Consider the following 23,907-nt stretch of genomic DNA (forward strand, 5'->3'; position numbering starts at 1 on the left):
GTGAGTATTGTTTTCGGTGAATATTAGTATTGAACATTATAGAAAGAGGAGATCAAATTGATGAATAGTTTGGAAATGTAGATTTGGAGTTGGGAAGAAACTGAAACAAGTGACAAAATGCTGAGGAAAGTGAGTGAACAACAAATTTGCTGAATTAAGTAGAAACAGCCAGTTAGGACTGTGTATATGTAAGAAATAAGAGACATGGTGGAGGGAGGATTTCAAGTAAAAGGAGGAATACAAGGAAAGGAATATCAGTACTGAGTGCCTTAAAAATTAAGGAGATTATTGGGTAATGAAACAACAGGCAAAGGACAGTGAGGAATGGAAAAAAAATGAGCCAAGGACATAACTTTGGATACAGCATACAGTTATCACATCATTTATGAAGATAATGGGCATATTATAACAGCTTTGAACAGACATAGCAAGAAAACATAAAATTTGTATGTGTTTGTGCATAAGGTATCTTGCCTAGGATGGGGTGATGTAGCTGCTCAGCAGAAATAGACTGTCTTCCAGTTAGACACTTTTCCATTGGCCGGGCCCTCTTGCCTGTGCAACTTTCCTGATATCACCTCTGCTCTTTCCTTAATTAGTCAGAATTCACAGGGATGGCTTTCTAGTTAGCTACTTTTGTTAAGAATACCCAGATGGGCACAATATGAAAACCATAATGATGATGTGCTGTAAAAGGTCCTGAATTCTAATAAAAACTAACGTGGTAAGATTCTGCCCCTTATGAGCTGCCTGGTGGTATGTTCTGTACGTGGTTAATGCTGTCACTTGGCAGAAGTTTTTTTTTAAATCTTACTCTTCAAAGCTGCTTTTGTGCTTATTAAAAACTGATGACACTGAATAAGCATCTTGTTATTGTATTGTAAAAATTTAACATGTGGATGCAACTTGTAGCCTACAGTAACAAAGCAACCATTTCGGTCATGTATTTTACTCTTGGAGAATATTCAGCAATCTTTGCCAAAGTAGAATTTCTATCTCTATGACAACAGTAAACAGAAGGAGCTTTTGATTTGTTTAAGACATGAAGTATTGCCCATGCAGGGCAAGTAGAAGGTTAAGAGTTGGAATGAGTTCAGTGAAATGGTTCTAAAACTTTGTGTGACACATATAAAAGAAAAATTCTCTGGAATTTGAACTCAATCCTAAAGGACTCCATGATAGCCTTTGGGAATTTTTCTCTCCATTTGTCATTTGAAACAAAATATGGACTTTAGAACCTATAAGATGTTCTCTATAATTAGATTTCAGTTTTCCATTGGTCCTGTCAGCATTGTGGCCACAAAGGCTAAACAGAAGCTTTGCTACTGATCAACTGTAATGTTTGCCTTTACAGTATTGTTAACGCTGGCAGTCACTGGGAGAGAGTGACTGCTGAATTCACTTTGCATTACACTTTTTTCATTGCCAACTTTAGCAGTGGCACCATTTGTAACCTTCTGCCTGTGGCTTGAGTCAGCTGACAGTGGAAATGTGCATATTACATGTGGTTATCGCATAAACCACAGTAATTTCTAGTTTTAGGTTGATGACATCATCTCTGTGAGAAAGCTGCTTGTAATTTAAGAATGAAAATGCCACAAATTATGTATGTATGGGTGTTCCTTTTAAAATCATATTTAATTACAGTTGAGCGTGTATTTCAATATTAAAGTTTATGGTTCCTTTTAGTGCTGTGTTTACATGTAATTTAACATTCCAAGACAAGATTTCATTCTAATTCTTGTTGGTGGAGTATTTTTACAAACCAAGAATTGCACCTGCCAGAGTGATGACCTTTGCATAATATGTTTTCATTGGACAAATTATAGTATATTTTTTGTGTAGCATAGGAGGCTGTTAGTTTTGCAAGTTAAGTACTTACAAGGGGCCACTTTCAATTTTGGGTGCAATCAGCAAATCTGCCGTCTGATGACAGTGTCAAAATTCAACAATAGAACAGTGGTGAGCTGCAGCACTTGCTGATTGTGGGGTTGAGGGATTAAATTTGGGAGTCTTTTACAGAGTTTGGTGAAAGAAAAAGGGAAGTTTGGATTATGCAGTGCCTTTCTGGGCTTCAAGACAACCTAAACCATTTGATAACCAACGAAGGACTTGTAATGTGTGATGACTATTTGTAAAATGAAGCATCTTGTCAACGATGGGAGAGACAATGGTGTGGTGATATTTTCATTGGATTAGTCATCCAGAGATCCATGTAGTGCACTGGGAACTTGTTTGAATCCATCATGGTAGCTGGAATTGAATAATTTGCCATCATTTAGAGATGGCAAGTGCAACAATGTACCACAAGTGATTTCACAGTATATCAATGTTAATATTAGGCTTCTACTATACTTCGATAAAGTTATACTACATTATTGCTACATTAAAGATTCAATGAAATCTTCTTTGACTTTGATCTTTATGAATGGAAATATGCTTGACTTAACTGGTCTGGCTGACATGTGACTCTAAACTCACAACACGCTGGCTCCAAACTGCCCTGTTAAATGATCTACTAAGCTACTCAATTATAGCAGACCACTCAAAATAAGTCTTAAAGGCATGAAACTGGGCAGACCATCTGGCATGGACTTTGGACTTAGGCACTGGAAACAATAATGGGCAAACTTGGCCTGGTTGACCCTGCAAATAACTTATGAACTTCTGGGGATAGGCCTAAATGTAGGAGAGCTGTCTTCTAGATTACTCATGCCTGACATAGTCATCCTCATAGAATCATACTTAACAGACAAAGTCACAAACGCCTTATTCGTATTGTGTGGCACCATCATGATTTTGAACAGATTTAGCATCTCGAGACTGGGCCTCCATAAGTTGTTGTGGGCATCAGCAACCGTAGAATTGTACTGAAACACAATCTGCCACCTGATGGCCAGCTGTATCCTTCAGTCGACTATTATCATCAAATCAGAGGGTCATCCCTAGTTCAGTTAAGTATGCAGCTAGGGCATGTCAGGAGCAGCACTTCACAGCCCTGAAAATGAGTATCAACTTGGTGATGCTAAAAACAAACTGACTACTTGCTTGCCAAAGAGCTTAAGCAGTAATAGGTTGGCACAGATGAACAATCCCTAAAACCAACAAATCAGACCTAAGATAACAATGTGTAGAGCTTGATGAACACAGTAGGCCAAGCAGCATCAGAGCAACAGGAAAGCTAATGTTTCGGGTCTCGACTCTTTTTCAGAAATAGGGGAAGGGAAGGGGATTCTGAAATAAATAGGGAGAAAGGGGAGGCAGATAGAAGATGGATAAAGGAGAACATAGGCCAAGAGGAGGCAGATAGGTCAAGGAAGCGGGGTTGGAGTCAGTAAGTGTGGGTTGAGGAGGGGATAGGTCCATCCAGGGAGGACGGACAGGTCAAGGAGGTGGGATGAGGCTAGTAGGGAGGAGATGGGGGTGGGGTCTGAGGTGGGAGGAGTGGATAGTGGGAGGAAGGACAGATTAGGGAGGTGACGACGAGCTGGGCTGATTTTGAGATGTGGTCGGAGAAGGGGAGATTTTGAAGCTTGTGAAGTTCACATTGATACCATTGGGCTGCAGGGTTCCCAAATGAAATATGGAATGCTGTTCCTGCAGCCTTCGAGTGGCATCATTGTGGCAGTGCAGGAGGTTGCAGGAAAAAGTGTCGGGTGTGGTGGAGCTGGAGGGGAGCGTGAAGCGGACAAGGGAGTCACGGAGTGACTCACTTTACGGATATGGGGTAAATCATTCAGGACTGAGAGGACAAAGAATTTCTTCACCTAGAGACTGGTGCACCCATGCAATTTTCTGTCACAGGAAGCAATTGAGGCCGAAGCAGTGAATGTTTTCAAGAAGGGGTTAGATATCATGCTAAGTACTAAAGTAATCAAAGGGTATGTGAAGAAAACAAGTACATGGTACTGAGTTGGCAACCATGATTTATATTGAATGGCGGAACAGACTGAATTGCTGAATGGACCATTGCTAGAATCCCTACTGTGTGGAAGCAGGCCCTTCAGCCCAACAAGTCCATACTGACTCTCAGAGCATCACACCCAGACCCTTCTCCTATAAGAGATAATGGGAACTGCAGATGCTGGAGATTCCAAGATAATAAAATGTGAGGCTGGATGAACACAGCAGGCCAAGCAGCATCTAATAAAATGTGAGGCTGGATGAACACAGCAGGCCAAGCAGCATCTAATAAAATGTGAGGCTGGATGAAAATATGGTATCAATGTGGACTTCACCAGTTTCAAAAATATGGTATCAATGTGGACTTCACCAGGTTCAAAAATATGGTATCAATGTGGACTTCACCAGTTTCAAAAATATGGAATCAATGTGGACTAAACCAGTTTCAAAATCTCCCCTTCCCCTACTGCATCCCTAAACCAGCCCAGTGCATCCCCACCCCCCACTGCACCACACAACCAGCCCAGCTCTTCCCCCCCACCCACTGCATCCCAAAACCAGTCCAACCTGTCTCTGCCTCCCTAACCGGTTCTTCCTCTCACCCATCCCTTCCTCCCACCCCAAGCCGCACCCCCAGCTACCTACTAACCTCATCCCACCTCCTTGACCTGTCCGTCTTCCCTGGACTGACCTATCCCCTCCCTACCTCCCCACCTACACCCTCTCCACCTATCTTCTTTACTCTCCATCTTCGGTCCGCCTCCCCCTCTCTCCCTATTTATTCCAGTTCCCTCCCCCCATCCCCCTCTCTGATGAAGGGTCTAGGCCCGAAACGTCAGCTTTTGTGCTCCTGAGATGCTGCTTGGCCTGCTGTGTTCATCCAGCCTCACACTTTATTATCTTGCCTTCTCCTATAACCTACTTACACATCCCTGAATACTATGGGCAATTTAGTATAACCAATCCACCTAGCCTGCACAGTTTTGGACTGTGGGAGGAAACTGGAGCACCTGGATGAAAACCATGCAGACATAGTGAGAATGTGCAAAGTCCACACAAACAGTCACCCGAGGGTGAAATCAAACCTGGGTCCCTGGTGCTGTGAGGCAGCAGTGCTAACGACTGAGCCATCATGTCACTCAACATTTTTTATGTTTTTACATACTCCCCCCATGTCGATATAGAATCCACCTTAAAAGAAAGATCTGATAGCACTGGAGAAGGTGGCGTTTGTTTTGCTGGTTGTCTGTATAGGGTCTTTTAAGTTCATTAGCTGCCGTTTTAGTGTGTTGGTGGGTTAGTGGGCTACCATGATGCCAAGAGGTCTGAGTAGTCTGGCAGTCATTTCCGAAATGTCTTGTTTGTGATGCTGGTGCAGAGGAGCTGTATGGTGACTGTACGCATGTATAACCGGCATGTGCCAGCAGTTGATGTCCTGACCTTCCTCGGAAGGTATGTGAAGGTGGAAGGGGACCTAACCAACATCATGGACCCCTTCGGGATCTGGATAGTAAGAGGCAGGGCAGGGTGACGCTGAGGACAGGCGCGCACGGGAACATCGTACACCCACCGTCCAACTTCGCAATCGGCGGGAGCAAGGGCTACCTGACCTATGCAGGGCAACCCAAAGTCTGCCATGCCTGTGGTAGGTCAGGACATGTGGCGGCCGACTGCAAAGCCACCATCTGCAGGAACTGCAGGGAGGAGGGACACCTTGCAAAGGATTGCCCAAAGGAAAAAAGCTGCAAACTTTGTGGGGAAGCGGGCCACCTCTATAGGGCATGCCCACATGGGGGGACCACCTACGCCCAGGTCGCCGGCAGGGGCAATGCGGTGCAAGCCCCCCCCGGAGGAGAGGAAAGCACCAGGCCCCTGCAAGGACCGCCGTAATGTGCAGGGGGGCCAGGTTGTGCAGGAGGTCCCAGCCCCGCAGGACGGACCCAAGGCCGGCAAAGCGCTTCTGCAGGCTCCGCTCCTCCCACCACCCCCGCTGCCCCCAAACAACCCGGAGTTGATTGGAGGAGGCAACAGGTGACCCAGGGGAGTGGACGACGGTCCGGAAAGCGAGAAGGAAGTTGAGCCGGGCCCCGGCACTGCAACCATCAGGCGGGAAGAGGCAGCTACGGGGGTGCTATAAGAGCTCCTCCGACGAGGGAGATTCGGAGGAGGCCCGGCAAAAGCAGAAACTAAAGATCTCAAGGGAGAAGGAAAGCAGCACCCCAGTTCCAGGTGACAGGCGGCATCCTGAGGCTCCGTCCGCCACCCAGCCATGCGCCACTGAGGCCCTGGAGGCCCCCTCCGGAACCTTCAGGCAGGAAGCAGGAAACAGCGTGTCCCCAGCCTGACCCAGAGCCAGTCTCTCCTGCCTCCACACCCCCAATGGGGGGATGCCACCCGGAAGGCAGCATGGACAGTTTCCTGAGCCCAGAGACCGTCCAGCAGTTCGCCCCGGCAATGGGCATGAAGGGACAGATGGAGGAGCTAGACCTTGGACTCGGGGAGGGTACTGCGGTCACTGCCCACAATGGGGGTACGAGTTGCGAACATTAATGTGCGCAGCCTCACGTCCACCGCAAGATGTGTGTCCACTTTGGCCTACCTGACCACCGTCAAGGCAGACCTCCTGTTTCTGCAGGAGTGTGGGATAGCACACCTCAGCAGGTATGGGAAATGGTCAGGCGCCTGGAACTGTGGGCCTTCGATCTGGTCAGGGGGATAACGACTGTCACTTCTTGGGCCAGGCTATTCTGCTGCGGGGGCGCAACTTCACCATCTCTCAAGTTCAGGAGGTGGTGGGGGGGGGGGAGGGGAGCGCTTCCTAGTGGCTGATGTCACCCACAGGAACACTCCCCTGAGGCTGATCAACGTGTACGCCCCAGCGGGACGGAGTGAGCGGTTGGCTGTCCTGCAGCGGCTTCCACCCCTGCTGGCTATGTCCAGGCCGGTCATCCGAGGCGGAGACTTCAATTGTATCATCGATGCAGATGGAAGATCCGGCGTGGGGACAGCAGGTGGGGGGAGTCAACTGGACATCACGTCCAGATTCCTGATGGGCACGGTGAAGGACGCCAAGCTGCTCGATGTCTTCAGCACCCCTGCAGATGGACTGCAGCGGAGATACACCTGGTCGCGGCCTGACGGGTCTATTCGCTCAAGGATAGACTTCCTGTTTGTGTCACGGGTATTCTCGGTCAGGTCCACCGGCGTCGAGCCAGTGTTCTTCTCTGACCACTGCCTCTTGCTGGCCGACTGTCACTTGCAGGATGAGCAGCAGGCCGGCAAGGGGACGTGGAAGCTCAACACGACTCCAACCCCAGAGAACATAGAGGAGCTTAAGAGGAATACGCCAGTTGGAGAACCGTGAAATCCCTCTGAGTCTCCGTGCGACTGGTGGGAGACAGTGAAGGAGAACATCACGAGGTTCTTTGTCCTCAAGGGTGTCCAGAAGGCAAGAGAGAGGCGGGCAAAGCTGTCGCAACTCCAGAAAAGGATGCAGAACCCGCTCCTTCTGCAGTCGATGGTGATGGATGTCACGGAGGACATTCGCGAGGTGAGGGGCCAGCAAGCCTCACTCTTCGCCGCGGAGGCCTCCACGATAATCTTCCGGTCCAGGGTCCGCTCTGTGGAGCAGGACGAGAAGTGCTCGTGTTTCTTCTTTCAGAAGGTGCACAAAGCGAGCTCTGTGATTAGCCGGCTGAAGGAGGACGACGGCTCGGTAACGTCGTCTCGGCCCGACATTTTGAGGATCAGCAGATCATTCTATGCCGGACTGTACGACGCAAAGCCCACGGACAGCACGGTCTCCGAGTCGTTCCTGTCGTCTATCACGGAGGTCTTAGACGATGGCACGAGGGAGTGGCTGGATCGGCCGATACCCCGGACGAGCTGACCAGAGCCCTCAAGTCCTTGGAGAGGAATAAGTCTCCCGGGAGTGATGGCTTACCAGTCGAGCTGTATTCCGCTCGGTGGGACCTGGTCGGCCAGGACCTGCTGAAGGTGTCCGATAGTGCGCTTCGGGCAAGGGAAATGTGCAAGTGCATGAGGAAGGGCATCATCACCCTCATTTACAAGAGGAAGGGGGAGAGGGAAGAAATTAAGAATTGGCGTCCCATTTCATTATTGAACGTGGACTACAAAATCCGGGCCAAGGTCATAGCCAACCGGGTCATGTCTGTCCTGGAGTCGGTGATTCACCCTGACCAAACCTGTGCTGTGACGGGCAGGAAGATCGCTGAGAGCCTCGCGCTCATCAGGGATACGATCACCTATGTGCAGGACAGGAGGGTGGACACCTGCCTCGTCAGCCTGGACCAGGAGAAGGCCTTCGACAGGGTCTCTCATGCTTACATGAGGGATGTCCTCCCAAATTGGGGTTCGGGGAGGGCATCCGCAATTGGATCCGGCTGCTCTACACCATCACCGTTCGCGCAGTCTTGATCAACGGGTGGGAATCGGACAGTTTTCCCATCAGATCTGGAGTCAGGCAGGGCTGCCCGCTCTCTCCTGCCTTGTTCGTGTGCTGTATGGAGCCCTTCACCGCATCCATCAGGAAGGATGTGAGCCTGAAGGGCGTGACTATACCAGGCAGCGGAGACCTTCAGGTCGAAACCTCCCTGTACATGGACGATGTTGCCGTCTTCTGCGCCAATCGTTGGTCAGTGAGTAGGCTGTTGGACGTCTGCGGCCAGTTTGAACTGGCCTCGGGTGCCAAATTCAATAGGGGTAAGAGCGTGGCCATGCTCTTTGGGAACTGGGACGACCGCTCCTTCATCCCCTTCACCGTCAGGACAGGCTACCTGAAGGTACTGGGTGCTTGGTTCGGTGGAGCTGGGGTGTGCTCTAAGACTTGGGAGGAGCGTATCACCAAACTGAAGCAGAAGCTGGGCAGGTGGACGCTCCGGTCCCCCTCCATCGCGGGTAAGAACCTGGTTGTCAGGTGTGAGGGGCTTTCTGTACTGTTGTATGTGGCGCAGATCTGGCCTATTCCCTGAACCTGCGCCACTGCGGTCACCCAGGCCATCTTCCACTTCTTTTGGGGGTCGAGGATGGACCGGGTCTGCAGGGACACCATGTACAAAGACCTGGAAAACGGGGGAAAAGACATACCGAATGCCACCCTTGCCCTGATGGCTACCTTTGTGTGTGGCTGCATCAGGCTGTGCGTAGATCCTTAGTACGCAAACACCAAGTGTCACTACTTACTGAGGTTCTACCTGTCCTCGGTGTTGCGAAGGATGGGCCTGGCCACGTTGCCGCGGAACGCTCCGAGTAGTTGGACCATCCCGTACCACCTGTCCTTCGTGGAGAAATTTTTGAAAGGAAACATCTTTGACCACAAGGCCGTCAGGCAGTGGTCAGCACGTAGTATCCTTGAGACCCTTCGGGAAAAGGAGAGAGTGGATCCCATCGTGTGGTTTGCCACGCAGACTGCCAAATTCGTTTGGCAGAATGCCTCATCACCAGAACTTTCAAACAAGCACAAGGACATTGCTTGGCTGGTGGTGAGAGGGGCTCTGCCAGTGAGATCCTTTATGCACGCCCGGAATCTCTGCGCCACCGCACGCAGCCCTCGAGGCGGCTGCGGGGGCTACGAGACTGCCGATCACCTCCTTCTGGAGCGTGCCTATGCGCAGGAGGTCTGGAGGGGGATGCAGTGGTATTTGTTGAGGTTCATCCCAAGCAGCTCAATGACACGGGACTCCGTGCTCTACGGGCTGTTTCCGGGGACGCACACCGAGACCAACATCAGCTGCGCCTGGAGGACCATCAATGTGGTGAAAGATGCTCTTTGTTCTGCCCGCAACCTGCTAGTCTGCCAGCTGAAAGAACTGACCCCGACCGAGTGTTGCAGACTGGCGCACTCCATGGTCCAGGACTATGTGCTGAGGAACGCACTAAAGCTTGGGGCAGCCGCCACCAAGTTGCGGTGGGGAAAGACCACCGTATGAAGCCCCTCGTCCAGAATAGGATAAAGGGCCCTATCTGGTAACTGGGCCCAGCTGGCGCCTTCCCCAACTGGTCAGGGGGCCAATGGGGACTGTGCAGGGAGACAACTGCCGGGGTATTATCTTTGCTTTATTTTTTTTTTCTTCTTTGTTTTGTTTTTGCCTTTAGTTGGTGTATGTACCCCCTGGGTAACCCAGAGTGGCTTGCATGACTGGGTAGGTGTATAAATGTTTTTTTTTGTACATTCTATGAATGAAGTATATTTTTTCAAATTAAAAAAAAGTGATGAAACATCTGAAAATAACCTTACAGCTCAGTGAGCAAACTCACATCCAGAAACTCAACCTGAGCTACAAACCTTCTCAAAACTCGATTCCCTATCCTTTCTTTCCCCCAGACCCTCCCTCCTGTGATCATTTTCAGTTGATCTCCGAACAAACTTGAGATCCCTTTTAAGTTCAGCACACTTGTCACTCCAGACCTGTTTTTGGTTGTGTTTCACTTTGCTACCCCAGTCAGGTTTGTTAAGTTTAGCCGATGAGGCTGCTATACTTGGCAGGCCAATGGAACTGATCAGTCTTCATCCTGTGCATTGTTCATATTTGACTAAAATAAGCAAGGCTGCATATATCAAAGACTTCTCGCGAGCTCTTGACTTAGTGAGGTTTCACCATTTACTCTGTAGGTATTTAAAATTTATAAGTAAGATTATGTATGACTGAAATACCCAATGAGCTGGTGGAGCTTTTGCAACTTTGCTCTCACACATCAAAGTTAGTTAGGATCAAAGTTATTGAAAAAGTTTATACTCACTGGACCTTAGGAGAAGGAGTCCTGTTAGGTATGCACGTCTTTTATGAATGGGTCTGGTAGCATCTGTGGAATCCAAGCATGCTTAACATTTTGAGCCCAGTGATTCTTAAGAAGACCCTTGTTCCTCAGTGGAATTTTCCCCTCCCTAGACGTGGTAAGAGAAGTGGAAACAATTGTGTGAATTTACCCCTCCAGCCGGGAAGCCATAGCGATCTGCCAACTTGTGGAAGAGTCTTAAATTGCTTCAGTCTTGGTTAGGTCTGAAGAAGGATCACCAGACTCGAAATATTAACTTTGCTTTCTTTCCACAGATGCTGCCAGATCTGCTGAGTTCCTCCAGCAATTTCTGTTTTTATTTCAGACCATCAGCAACCACAGTTCGTTGTTTGTGTCACTGTAGGTGGGGTTGTGAACTCGTGTTTGCTGTTATTGCCTAAAGAGGTTGTATTTGTGAGCCTACTTCCAGTGGGCTAGCGTGTTCGTGGGTTTTCATGATATGCTACGTCATCAAAAGATGTTCCCAAGAATGAAGATCAAGAGGAACAGGTGTTATTGTTGTTTCGCTTTTCTTTCAAAGATAGTGCCTGAATATTGACATCATGAAATATTAGCTAAACTTTGGAATAAAAAATGTATTCTTTCGTGTCATGTTCTCCCCTCCCTTACTTCTGTCCAACTTGTCTCTACTTCCTTCATTTTGTTCAATCTTCACTTATATCTTAATTCATTAATGATAACTCATTAAAGATATAGTTTCTACTTGATACTTAATGAAATCTGTTTTCTTTTCCTGGACACTGTTGATAACCATTTAAATGTTTTTTGTTCCTATTCTAGATTATTGATTTCCAATTTTATTTTTCATTTTATTTTCCCAAGTTCTATACTTAGTGCCTCAAAGTTGTAATTCCTGTAATCTGTTTCTTCACTGTTTGTCATGCTTGTATCATTCTCAATTCAAAACTGTGATATTTGTGGTATTATGGTTACAATTGTTTCCGTGCTTTCATTTCTCTTGCCTGTTCTTGATCATACCTCGTTATGAGCTCTTACAGAAAATTCTTTTCTGTTGTTGGGGTCTTGGTGCACAGGGCTGCAAAATAATCCTGTATATATTCTAGGAACTCCGCTCCTTTATTGACTTTAACAACATCTTCTGGCCAATTCATTTTCAATTAGTGGAAATTCCGATTAATATTCTGAGATAGTAAGAACTGCCGATGCTGGAGTCAGAGATAACACAGTGTGGAGCTGGAGGAACACAACAGGCCAGGCAGCATTAGAGGAGTAAGAAAGTTGATGTTTCGGGTCATGACCCTTATTCAGGGTCATGGATGAATCTGAATGGGTACAGGACATTCTGAAATGGGAAGATAAATAGATAGACGTTATTGTCCATATTGACACAAATGACATAGGTAGGAAGAGTGACAAGGTTCTGCAATGACAATTCAGGGTGTTAGGAAGTAGACTAAAAAGCAAGACCTCTGGAGTAGTAATCTCAGGATTACTCCCCATGCCACATGCTACTGAGGCTGGGAACAGAGACAGAATACAATTGAACACATGGCTGAAGAGCTGGTGTAGGGGAGCAAGCTTCCAATGTGTGACTCATTGGGATGCTTTCCAGGGAAGGTGAAAGCTGTACCAGAAGGACAGGTTCACTGACACTGGGGGACACCAATATCCTGACAGGGAAGTTTGATAGTGCCACTAGAGAGGGTTTAAACTGATGTGGCAGAGTGTGGGAACTGGAGCAGCAGATCAGTAAGTATAGAGACTGGAAGAGCTTGAGTCTAAGGCAAATATAGCTATGAGGAAGAGTGGTCAGGGAGATGTTGCTGACCTCGGTAGAACTGCAGGGCTGGACTGTCTATTTGTTTCAATACAAAGAACAACAAAGAACAAAGAAACCTACAGCACAGGAACAGGCCCTTCGGCCCTCCAAGCCTGCACCGATCAAGATCCTCTGTCTAATCTGTCATCTATTTTCTAACGGTCTGTGTCCATTTGCTCCCTGCCCATCCACGTACCTGTCCAAATATACCTTAAAAGATGCTAACGTGTCTGCGTCTACCACCTCCGCTGGCAACGTGTTCCAGGCACCCACCACCCTCTGTGTAAAGATCTTTGCACCCATATCTCCCTTAAACTTTCCTCCTCTCACGTTGAACTCATGACCCCTAGTAGTTGAGTCCCCCACTCTGGGGAAAAAGCTTTTTGCTATCCACCCTGTCTATACCCCTCATGATTTTGTAGACCTCAATCAGGTCCCCCCTCAAGCTGTGTCTTTCTAATGAAAATAATCCTAATCTACTCCACCTCTCTTCATAGCTAGCACCCTCCATACCAGGCAACATCCTGGTGAACTTCCTCTGCACCCTCTCCAAAGCATCCACATCCTTTTGGTAATGTGGCGACCAGAACTGCACACAGTACTCCAAATGTGGCCGAACCAAAGTCCTATACAACTGCAACATGACCTGCCAACTCTTGTACTCAATACCTTGCCCAATGAAGGAAAGCATGCCATATGCCTTTTTGACCACCCTATTGACCTGTGTTGTCACCTTCAGGGAACAATGGACCTGATCACCCAGATCTCTCTGTTCATCAATTTTCCCTAGGACTTTTCCATTTACTGTATAGTTCGCCCTTGAATTTGATCTTCCAATATGCATCAGCTCGCATTTGCTTGGATTGAACTCCATCTGCCATTTATCTGCCCAACTCTCCAGTCTATCTATATTCTGCTGTAATCTCTGACAGTCCCCTTCACTATCAGCTACTCCTCCAATCTTAGTGTCAGCAGCAAACTTGCTGATCAGACCACCTACACCTTCCTCCAGATCATTTACATATGTTACAAACAACAGTGGTCCCAGCACAGATCCCTGTGGAACATCAATGCAAGAAGTATAATCGGTAAAACTGAATTAATCATGCAGTTATAACATTGTTGCTATCACAGGGACATGGTTGAAAGAGAGTCAGGATTGCCAGCTTAACATTCTGGGATATTGACGTTTTAAGCAAACAAGAGGAGAGAGGAAAGAAAAGAGGTGGGAGAGTTACATTGCTGGTTAGGGAGCATATCACAGCTATGTTGAGGAAGGAGAAACCCTGGAGGGATCTTGTAGCAAGGCATTATGGTTAGAGACAAGGAGTAGGAAGGGTGCAATCAGAATGCTGGGATTGTATGACAGACCGCTCTCATGCCAGTGGGAGATAGAGGAAGAGATGTGCAGTCGGATTCTGGAAAGATGTGAAAATAACAAGGTTGTTGTTGAGGGTGATTTTAATTTCCTCCGTAATGGCTGGGAGTCCCTTAGTGCTGAGGGTTTAGATGGGGACCAATTTAGTAGGTGTGTTTGTGAGGGTTTTTAAAAACAGTATGTTCGTAGTCTAACGAGGGATTGGGCCATACTGGATCTGGTATTGGGAAATGAGGCTGGCCAGGTAATCAAAGTTTCTGTGTTGTGGTGGTGGTGTGCGGGCTATGAATTTTGGAAATAGTGACCATAATTCCATATGCTTTCATATACCTATGGATACAGGGAGAAGGCCAAAGACAACTGAATTAGGCAAGAGTTAGTGAATGTGGATTGGGAGCAGCTGTTTGAGGGCAAATCCATGTCTAACTTATGGTAGCCTTTTTAAAGACTAATTGTTTAGAATGTAGGACAGTTATATTCCTGTAAAAATGAAAGACAGGAATGGAAGGATCAGGAATCTTGAATGACAGGGGAAATTATTAGCTTAATTTAGAAGAAAAGGAGGCGCATATCTAAGGTCTAGGCAACTAAAAATAGACAGAGTTCTTCAAGTACATAGAGAAAACAGGAAGGAACTCAAATGGGGAGTTTGGAGGGCTAAAAGGGATTATGAAATGTCCTTGGCCAGCAGGGTTAAAGAGAATCCCAAGGCATTTTATACATCTATTAGGAGCAAGAGGGTAGCTAAGGAAAGAGTTGGCCCACTTAAGGATAAAGGAGAGAGATTGTACATGGAGCCAGAGTAAGTTGGTGAGATCCTTAATGAGTACTTTACATCAATATTCACCAAAGAGAGGGATATTGTAGTTAGGGAAAGGTGTTGTGTGCGTATCCACTCATGGGCTGGTCAACGTGATGAAGGAGTAAGTGTTAGGTGCCTTGAAATATTGTGGAAGGGAAGGGACGAAATAATTGGGCCTTAACAGATACCTTTGCATTCTGTTTCGCCTTGGGTAAGCTTCCAGGAATTGGAAATGGCCAATGTTGTTCCTTCATTTCAGAAAGGAAACAGAGAAAATCCAGGTAATTACAGGCCTCTGAGTCTGATGTTAGTGGTGGGGACATGCTGTTTGAGAAGATACTGAGAGACAGGATTTATTTACAATTGAAAACAAATGGACTTGTTAGTGATAGGCAGAAACAAAAGCAAAGCTGCTGGAAATGCTCGGCTGGTCTGGCAGCATCTGTGAAGGAGAAAACAGAGTTAACGTTTCAGGTCCAGTGACCCTTCCTCAGAACTCTGAGGTTAATATTACAAACAACAGAAGAAGGATTTAGACCCGAAATGTTAGCTTCCCCGTTCCTCTGATGCTGCTTGGCCTCCTGTGTTCATCCAGCTCTACACCTTGTTGTCTCAGATTCTCCAGCATCAACAGTTCCCATTATCTCAGTCCCAGCACCGATCCCAGCAATGACCAATCGTTATTGATCTACATTCTGAAAAGTACCATTCCACCACTACTCACTCTCTTCTGTGACCAAGCCATTTTGTATCCTAGCCAGCTCAACTTAGATCCTATGAAACTGTTCCTTCTTTATCAGCCTGCCACGAGGTACCTTATCATCTGGAGGTGAGTGTAGGTTGTGAATTAGTAAATTTGCAAATGACACCAAAATTGGCAGAGTTATAGATAGTGAGGAAGATTGTCAAGGAGTGCAATGGGAAATAGATAGATGGCAAATTTTGGCAGAGAAATGGCAGATGTGGTTTAATCTAGACCAATGCGAGAGGATGCATTTTGGAAAATCAAATTCAGGTGCAAATTATACAATAAATGGCAGAACCATTAGGAACTTTGACATTCAGAGGAAACTGGGCATACAAGCCCACGGATCTCTGAAAGTGACAACATAGGTGGATAAGATGGTCAAGAAGGCATACCACATGCTTGCCTTCATCAGCCAGGGCATTGAATATAAAAGTTGGCTAATTATTGCTTTAGCTGTACAAAACTTTAGGTCAGCCACATTTGGAATATTATGAGCAGTTCCAGTCACCACACTACAGAAGAATGTGGATGCTTTGGAGAGGTTGTAGAGAAGGTTTACCAGAATGTTGCCTTGTTTGGAGGGTTTTAGCCACGAGGAGAGATTGGATAAATTCAGATTGATTTCTCTGGAATGACAGAAGCTCAGCAGGTGACCTGATAGACGTCTACAAAATTATGAGAGACATAGATTCGGGAATAGCCTCTGACTATCTACCCCGGGTGGAAAAGCCAACTGCAGGATGGCTCGGATTCAAGATGAGAGGGAAAAAGTTTAGAGGAGAAGTGTGTGGAAACTTTTTCACACTGCTGGTGTTGGGTGCCTGGAACACACTACCAGTGAAGGTGGTGAAGCAGATGCATTAGCAATATTTAAGGCATAATTGATAAACGCTTGAATGTGAGGTGAACAGAGAGATAGATACTGCACATGGATGATAAGTACAAGGTCTAAATAAGAAATCAGAAAATGCTGGGCCGAAGCACCTATTCTGTATTGTAGTTTTGTTCAACTCCCCTCCCAGTATTAACGAGTCTATAGATTAGCTCGTTATGATGAAAACTGATTTGCAAATGCATTTTACCTTCAGTGGTACAAATGTTCATCATGCAAATCCTAAAATATTGAGAGCCTGATGGCTGGGTGATACACTTCAGTTTTCTGATGTAAGTTGTGATTTCAGTGCAAGAAGTTTGACTGCGCCAAAAAAGCTTAAGAACATTCCATGCAGATTTTCAAGAAGAACAATCTTACTTTTCAAAAAAACTTATTTCACCTTTTAATAATAAAACCCTCCGAAATGCGTTCAAGGTTAAATACCACACAAATTAGTTTTGAATGATTTTTATAGAATAACAAATGCTAAACTTTTGTTTTACAAAATATACTTTTGACATTTGCAGTCTTTCAAAACAGCAGCAAGAAGAATAAATGTTCTTTTTCTTTTTGAAACCTCAAAAGCGTCTAGTTCTCATTGACGGCAAATCCTAACCTAATCTGAAAATCCTAACCGCATGTGTTATTTATTTTTTTCAACATTTTTGCCTTTGCCAAGTATGTGATAAAAGTTTAGGCCCCATGCCAATCACCGAGAAGAAACTTTATACCTGGTAAAAATATTATGGTATAGAGAATGGTTCAATACATTCCAGATTATAAATGTTTCAATAGAAGTCTGGTTCTCTTGTATTATTATCATTTATTGGATAGCTGTTGTGATATTCATGTTTGTTATTACCAGACTAATTTATAACTGAAAAAAATGAAGTAAAGTAATATTTATTGGTCACGGCTGAGATTTAAGATCCCACTGTTATGCATTTACAATTACAATTACATTGGCCTTTTTTTTAATTGAATTAGGAGTACATGATCATCACCATGAAAAAATTATCACAATATCAGAGGATGGATTTGTGCAGAGTCCACGATTTCCTCAGAGTTATCCTCGGGATGTGGTGCTGGTGTGGAGATTAATAGCAGCTGATGAACATATGCAAATACAGCTAACCTTCGATGAAAGATTCGGACTTGAGGAACCAGAAAATGGATTGTGCAAGTGAGTGTCTCCTTCCCAGATATAGGTAGAACAAACTTTTAGTAAAGAAAATTATTGGTTTTGAAATGAATGAAGAACAGTAATGTAATTTAGTATGCCGTGAATGGATAGCCAACTATGCGTTCCTGCAGAAATTCTGGATTATTTATAAAAAATATTCATAATGGCAATGATCACTTTAAGAAAATTGCTGATTAACAAAATCAAAACCAGAAGCCCAATCTCTACCAGTACACTTTCTTCTAGGTAACATAAGTAATACTGGTTGTATTTTACAATATCACAATGAGATATTTCTAGAATTTAAAAATTCCCTTGATTGTGCTTTTTGAAATATAATGCCTAACAGGCATAAGCTTAAATTTTCAAGCATTAAAGAAGTTCCTCGGTGTCTTGTTGTTTACATTGATTTCTGCTTGTTGTTCACAGTCTTTGAGAATATGTTCTCAGGAAAGTTTAATATATCATGATGTCTTTTCATTAAGGAAACTGATGGCCACAAAAACATAGAATGATAGTTTTTTACTTGTTTGAGTTTTGAAAGACTGACTCTTTAGTCCCACTCACTGGCCCTGTCTTTGTAGCCATGAAAGAATTTGCCTTTCACATTTTATTCATTTCCCTTAAAAATTACTGTTGGAATCTGCTTCTTCAACTGTTCCAGGCAATGTTTTCTAGATCAAAATTTCTATTTGGATAAAAATTTACGTCTCTCATTTTTGCTCTTTATCATCAGTATTATCTTTATCATCTGTATCTTCTGATTATTAACTTTTCTACCTCACAAAAATATTTTCTCCTTATTTATTCTGTCAATACCCTTCTTGATTTTGAGCATCTCAATTAGATATCTCCTTAATGTCATCTGTAAAGAGATCAAACCTACTTTTTCTAGTCTGTTTTTTGAATCAAAATCCCTCATTCCTGGCTTTACTTTGGTAAATCTTCTCTCCATACTCCCGAAGGCCATGGCATTCTTCCTAATGTATGGTGCCAAAGTTGTGCACAATACCCCAACTGGGCTCAATTAGCCATGCTCAAAAGGTATCAAATTTTGTCCAGCATTTTGGGTTTACAGAACAGATTCTAGTATCTGCAGTAATTTGCTCCTATATCACATTTTTCTTATTGTGTACTCTTTTTCCTTTAGTTCTCTTCCTAGATCAAGTAGCATATGAGGCGAACAGACCATTTATTTATGCCTCTTTCTATGGTTAGGTATCCTGAAGCATGTGATCTCCCTATCACCAGCTTTTTCACTCTATCCCTCTGCTTGTGATGTTAAGGCTGTCTATTTTAATTTCACTTTCTTAATTTGCCTCATACCTTTATACACACACACCTCCCAAGCATTTTGGTTCTTGTATTATTACTTCTTATTGCCTCTCTCATTCTTCTTATCAACATCACACTTCCCTTAAATTGTATATCCCCTGCATGATAACAGCAGACTGAGTTTGACATGTGTTAAGCTGACATTGTTTGACTTCAGTGTGAACTTCCAGTGTAGCGCTCAGGTCTTTGATGGAAGCTGGTTGTTCGACAGTGGAAGCTGAGTTATCGGCCATCATCTACTGTATATCAGCAAAATCCTGCACCTGCTTGATATTTGAGACATAGGACAGAAAATCATGGAAAGTCTCAGCAGGCCTGGCAACCTTTGTGGAGGGAAAAACAGTTGACATTGTTGCTTGATGATGTGAGTTCAGTGAAAGGTCAGTGACCTGAAACATTGGCCGTTTTCATTCAGCTCCACAGATACTACGCAAGATCCAGGTGTATGCTAACAGCAACAGTCAACAGACCTGGTCAGTGCTTCCCCAATGAGAGGTTTACACCATCAAACACTGCAAAATGACTGGTGCCAAGTTGCTATGGGGTTCCTCCATGCTCCATTGCATTAAACATGGTCTTTCTGATAGGCTTCTCAATTGGTCAGGCATTTTACTGTGAATGATCATCAAAGTGCTTACCTGAATCCTCTCTGGCAGATCGCACATATGGCCTCTCTCACCATTGGGCAGGCACCTGTATTGACTTTTCAGTCCAGTATAACTGCTGTACACTTGTTCTCAGTGTTGCATTATGTAGAGATACCACCTTTTATCTATCCTCCAAGATACATGCAGTGTGAGTCACTGAAAAGGCCACTGTGAGTGTGAAATCAAGTGAGAATAGACCTTCATCAAATTCTCTTTTGGGTATTCCTCTCATTTCTTATCAGCTTGCAAATGTTGGATATCTGAAAGGAAAAGATGTAGGGGTAGGTTTTTAGTGAGTGTGGAGGAAGTGCACATGTAATCTACATATTGTACGTCAGTGGAAATTGTAGTGTGAGGAATTAGGCTCTGAGAAGGAAGATTACATATGGGGTTACAGTTGTCTTATACAGGATACAAACTTGCTGATGGCCACAGCCTCAGTACTGACGGTTCCAATAATAGTCAGCATCATACCCTTCATGACGATTAGGATATACATTGGTGCTTCTCCTCTTCTGGTTGGTTCTTGCTGACTCTGGTTATATTCCATCTTGGTCGATACTAGAGATGGAAGTGTGTCAGTAGGTGCAACATAATGGTCCTTTACATTCTCTCAGGAAGGAGATAGGAGGGTAGGGGTGATGGGGGCATTTGATTGGGCAGGAAAATGAAGAATGGAGGTCCTGTCACTTTCCTGACTGCCTGAGATTAGGTTGGGGGCAGAGAATGTTGTGGTTGTCCTTCCTGCCCTGGGGCCAACTAAAACTCTTAAGCTAATTATTGGGAGCACCCTGCAGGTTAGGGGAGTGTCCGAAGGAGAAATGCATGAGTAACTTGGAAATCTTCCCTCCCCTTGCCCTGTACACCGAAACCCTTCCCACTCTCTCCATCTCCTTGTGGATGCGCCTGACTGGGCCTGGTAAGATCACCTCTCTCACCTTTACTCCATCTGCAGCAGTCCTAAAAATGACCATCACTCCCAGTTGCACTGCTCGTTATGTAGAGCTTTTAACTTTTCAATTGATTGGTTGCTCTTGGAAGTGGAAGACTCCAGGAGCTATGATGACATGAGGATAATGCCCAACAGGGTTGCCATCAGCTTTCTATTGAGTAAATTGGGCCAGTCTCATGGGGTCACTGTCATTTCAATGAGTGTGATTCTATGGACCTGGGTGATGTGGCTGTCACAGTTGAGTAGCTGGCAGTGTATATAAGTTGTGAAAAATGTGTTTGAGATTTGCAGTAATACTAATTGTGGGAGCGTTCAGTGACATGTCTGCATGTCTATTTTTAGTCCTGATTGACAATGGTTGTTGGCAGTGATGGATATGACTGAGGATAGAAGTCTGATTGGTAGGAAATGACATTTAAACATGCATTCACTAGTGTTGACCACATGCGAGAAATCACTGAGCTTCTTGTGGCACTATGTTCTGGTCCACCTGATTGGATTTGAAACATTTTCCTCCACAACAAACTGTTACACCTGCTTTTTTGGAAGGCCTATTGTAGATTGCAGATGTCTCTTACACCCTGCTCGAATAAGATTCCAGTGCGGTAGCTGGAAGCTTGAGCAACTCTTCCCTCCCATCTTCAGCTTTGTATGTTTTTGAAGTCAGATTTAGTGCCTAGAGGAGTGTGTGCACCTGCTCCAGACAGCACTTCGAAGACATGCAGGCTAGTTGTATTCTAATGTGAGCAAGTATTGATTTGATGGGCACAGTTAATCAAAAATGTATTCTGTGCTTGGATGCAAAAATGATGTAAATGAACAGGTAGTATGAAAATGGCATTCTGTCTGCATTACATCCAAAGGCCATGTTTAATCTCACATCAGATTCCCTGTGTAATTTTTTTGGGGGCTATTGGATTTAGTCCTCAGAATCTCTGAGCCTTCCAAATGGTTTGAAAGGACTGATTCTTAAATGTGGAATAAATGATTGGTTTAACAATTCAGATAAAAATCTTAGAACTATGTCATGAAGTGAATGTTACAAGAGAAGGATATGTTGGAATGTTTTAATCATCCTTGGACATAAAGTGTCTTTGGCAAGGGCAGCATATTTTATCTATCCCTATTGCCATTGAACAGATATTGATGATCTAGCTTCTTGAACTGCTACTATTGATGATACCTCCACAGTATTGTTAGTGTTGGAATTCAAGGCTTTTGACTCGAGAAGCGTGAAGGAACAACTACTCTGTAACATGTCAGGACATAGACTGCTGTTCTCCTTTTTTTATGAAGAGGCCATGGGCTTGGATGTGACTATTGAAGGAGGCTTTGTAAGTTAGTGCAGCACTGAATTGAAATTTGCAAGTGCTGCTTGATTCTGTGCTGGATCAAATGCTTATCAGATATCTAGAGCTCAACTCTTGAATTCAGTTATTTAGTTTATTTTTGGACCAAACAGCATCAGTGAGTAGTATGTTGATGAGTGAGTGCTGCCTTCTAGGTGTGTCAACAACACCTTTGCGAATAGTTTAGAGTGAGCTAATAGGGCAGTACTTGACAGAGTAAATTTGTCCTGCTACTTATGGACAGGACAAACCTGAGCAATTTTCCATATTCCAGGTAAATTCCGGTGCTGTAAGGAAACTGGAACAGGCCTGGCTGGGGCGTGCATCTAGTTCAGTCTCATAAGTCTTAAGTATGAGATCCAGAATGTTGTTTGAGCTCATAGCCTTGCTATACCCAGTACCTTCAGCTGCATCTTGATTTAAAGCATTTCTATCACCTTGAATCAAACTATATTGTCTCAAAACTGGTATTTGTGATGCTGGGAACTATAGGAGGCAGCCTATGTGATCAGGATGAATTCTGTCTTTTTCTATTCATTGGGACAAAGATACTGATTTTGTAGAATTTCCGTTATTGAAAATCATCTAACAAGGTGGGGAGCCTGGATCCTTTCCTGTAACGATCAATAGTGCACCATGGGAAAAATGGCAAATGTGGTGTGAGGAGAAAACCTCTTACACAGTTACTGATTGATTTATTGTTGTCACGTACTGAGATATTGTGAAAAGTGTTGTTTGTACAGGCAACTCGTACCATACAAAATGCATCAGGGTAACAGAACAGACTGCACAATACAGTGTTACAGTGGAGTGCAGAGAAAAAGAGCTGAATTAACATTTCAGAGACCCATTCAAAAGTCTGATAAGAGTGGTCTAAGAAGCTGCTTTTGAATCTACTTGTATTTGTACTTAAACTATTATATCTTCTGCCTGACAGAAGGGGGTGGAAGAGACTATAGCCAGGCCTTTGAGTATGTTGGTTGCCTTCCTGAGGCAGTGGGTAGTATAGATGGAGTAAATGGATGGACTGGGTTGTGTCCACGACTCTCTCTGTAGTTTCTTGTGGTCTTGGGAAGTGCAGTTGCCATGCCTTAATGTGATGCATCCAGATAGGATGCTTTCTGTGGTGTATCTATAAAAATTCGTAAGAGCCCTTATGGAAATGTTGCATTTTCTTAGCCTTCTGACAGAGTAGAGGTGTTGTTGTGTGCCACTGCATTGACGTGAGTGGACCAGGACAGATTGTCGGTGATCATCACTCCCAGGAACTTGACATTCTCCATCATTCCCATCTTAGCACCAATGATGCAGACAGAGGCATGCCATTCACTCCACTTTCTGAAACCAATGACCATCTCCATTGTTTTGGCTGACATTGATGGAGAGATTGTTGCCTTTACACCATGTTGCTAAGCACTCAATCTCTCTCCTGTATTCTGTCTTGTTATTGTTATCCAGATGCCTTTTAAATATTGTAATTGTACCAGCTTCCATTCTGGCAGCTCATTCCATATACATATCACCCTCTGTGTGAAAAAGTTTCCCCTTAGGTTCCTTTTAAATTTTTCCCCACTCACCTTAAAACTATGCCCACTAGTTTTAGACTCCCTCACCCCAGGAAAATGACCTGTCTATTCATCTTATCCAAGCCGCTCATGATCTTACAGACCTGTATAAGATCGCCCCTCAGCCTCTGACACTTCAGGGGAAATAGCCCCTGTCCGTTCAGCTTCTCCATGTAGCTCACACCCTGAAAACATCCTTGTAAATCTTTTCTGAACCCTCTCAAGTCTCACAATGTCCTTCCTATAGCAGGGAAACCAGAATTGCATGCATACTTCAAAAGTGGCCTAACCAATGCCCTGCACCAATGCCGCAACATCACCTCTCAACTCCTTCACTCAGTGCACTGACCAATAAAGACAAACATACCAACTGCCTTCTCCACTATCCTGTCTACCTACAACTCCACTTTCAAGGATCTATGAACCTGCAATCCAAGGTCTGTCTGTTCAGTAAGAATCCATAGGATCTTACCATTAAGCGTATAAGTCCTGTCCTGACTGGCCTTGTGTGGCATACAATAGGGACGGCACTTTACTGTAAGATATCCTAGGTCCAGGGAGCAACAACTCGTCAT

General features: G+C 44.6%; 1 protein-coding gene across 1 annotated transcript in view; it reads left to right on the forward strand.

The window, feature by feature from the left end:
* pdgfc (platelet derived growth factor c) overlaps window positions 1–23,907 on the forward strand; it is a 386,544-nt gene that overhangs the window by 114,997 nt on the left and 247,640 nt on the right. Inside the window, exon 2 of the mRNA XM_048534929.2 lies at window positions 17,289–17,484. Within this exon, the coding sequence (XP_048390886.1) occupies window positions 17,289–17,484 (196 nt within the window). The remainder of the gene's footprint in view (window positions 1–17,288; window positions 17,485–23,907) is intronic.

Source organism: Stegostoma tigrinum, chromosome 1 (genome assembly GCF_030684315.1).
Source record: "Stegostoma tigrinum isolate sSteTig4 chromosome 1, sSteTig4.hap1, whole genome shotgun sequence".
NCBI classification, from domain to species: domain Eukaryota; kingdom Metazoa; phylum Chordata; class Chondrichthyes; order Orectolobiformes; family Stegostomatidae; genus Stegostoma; species Stegostoma tigrinum.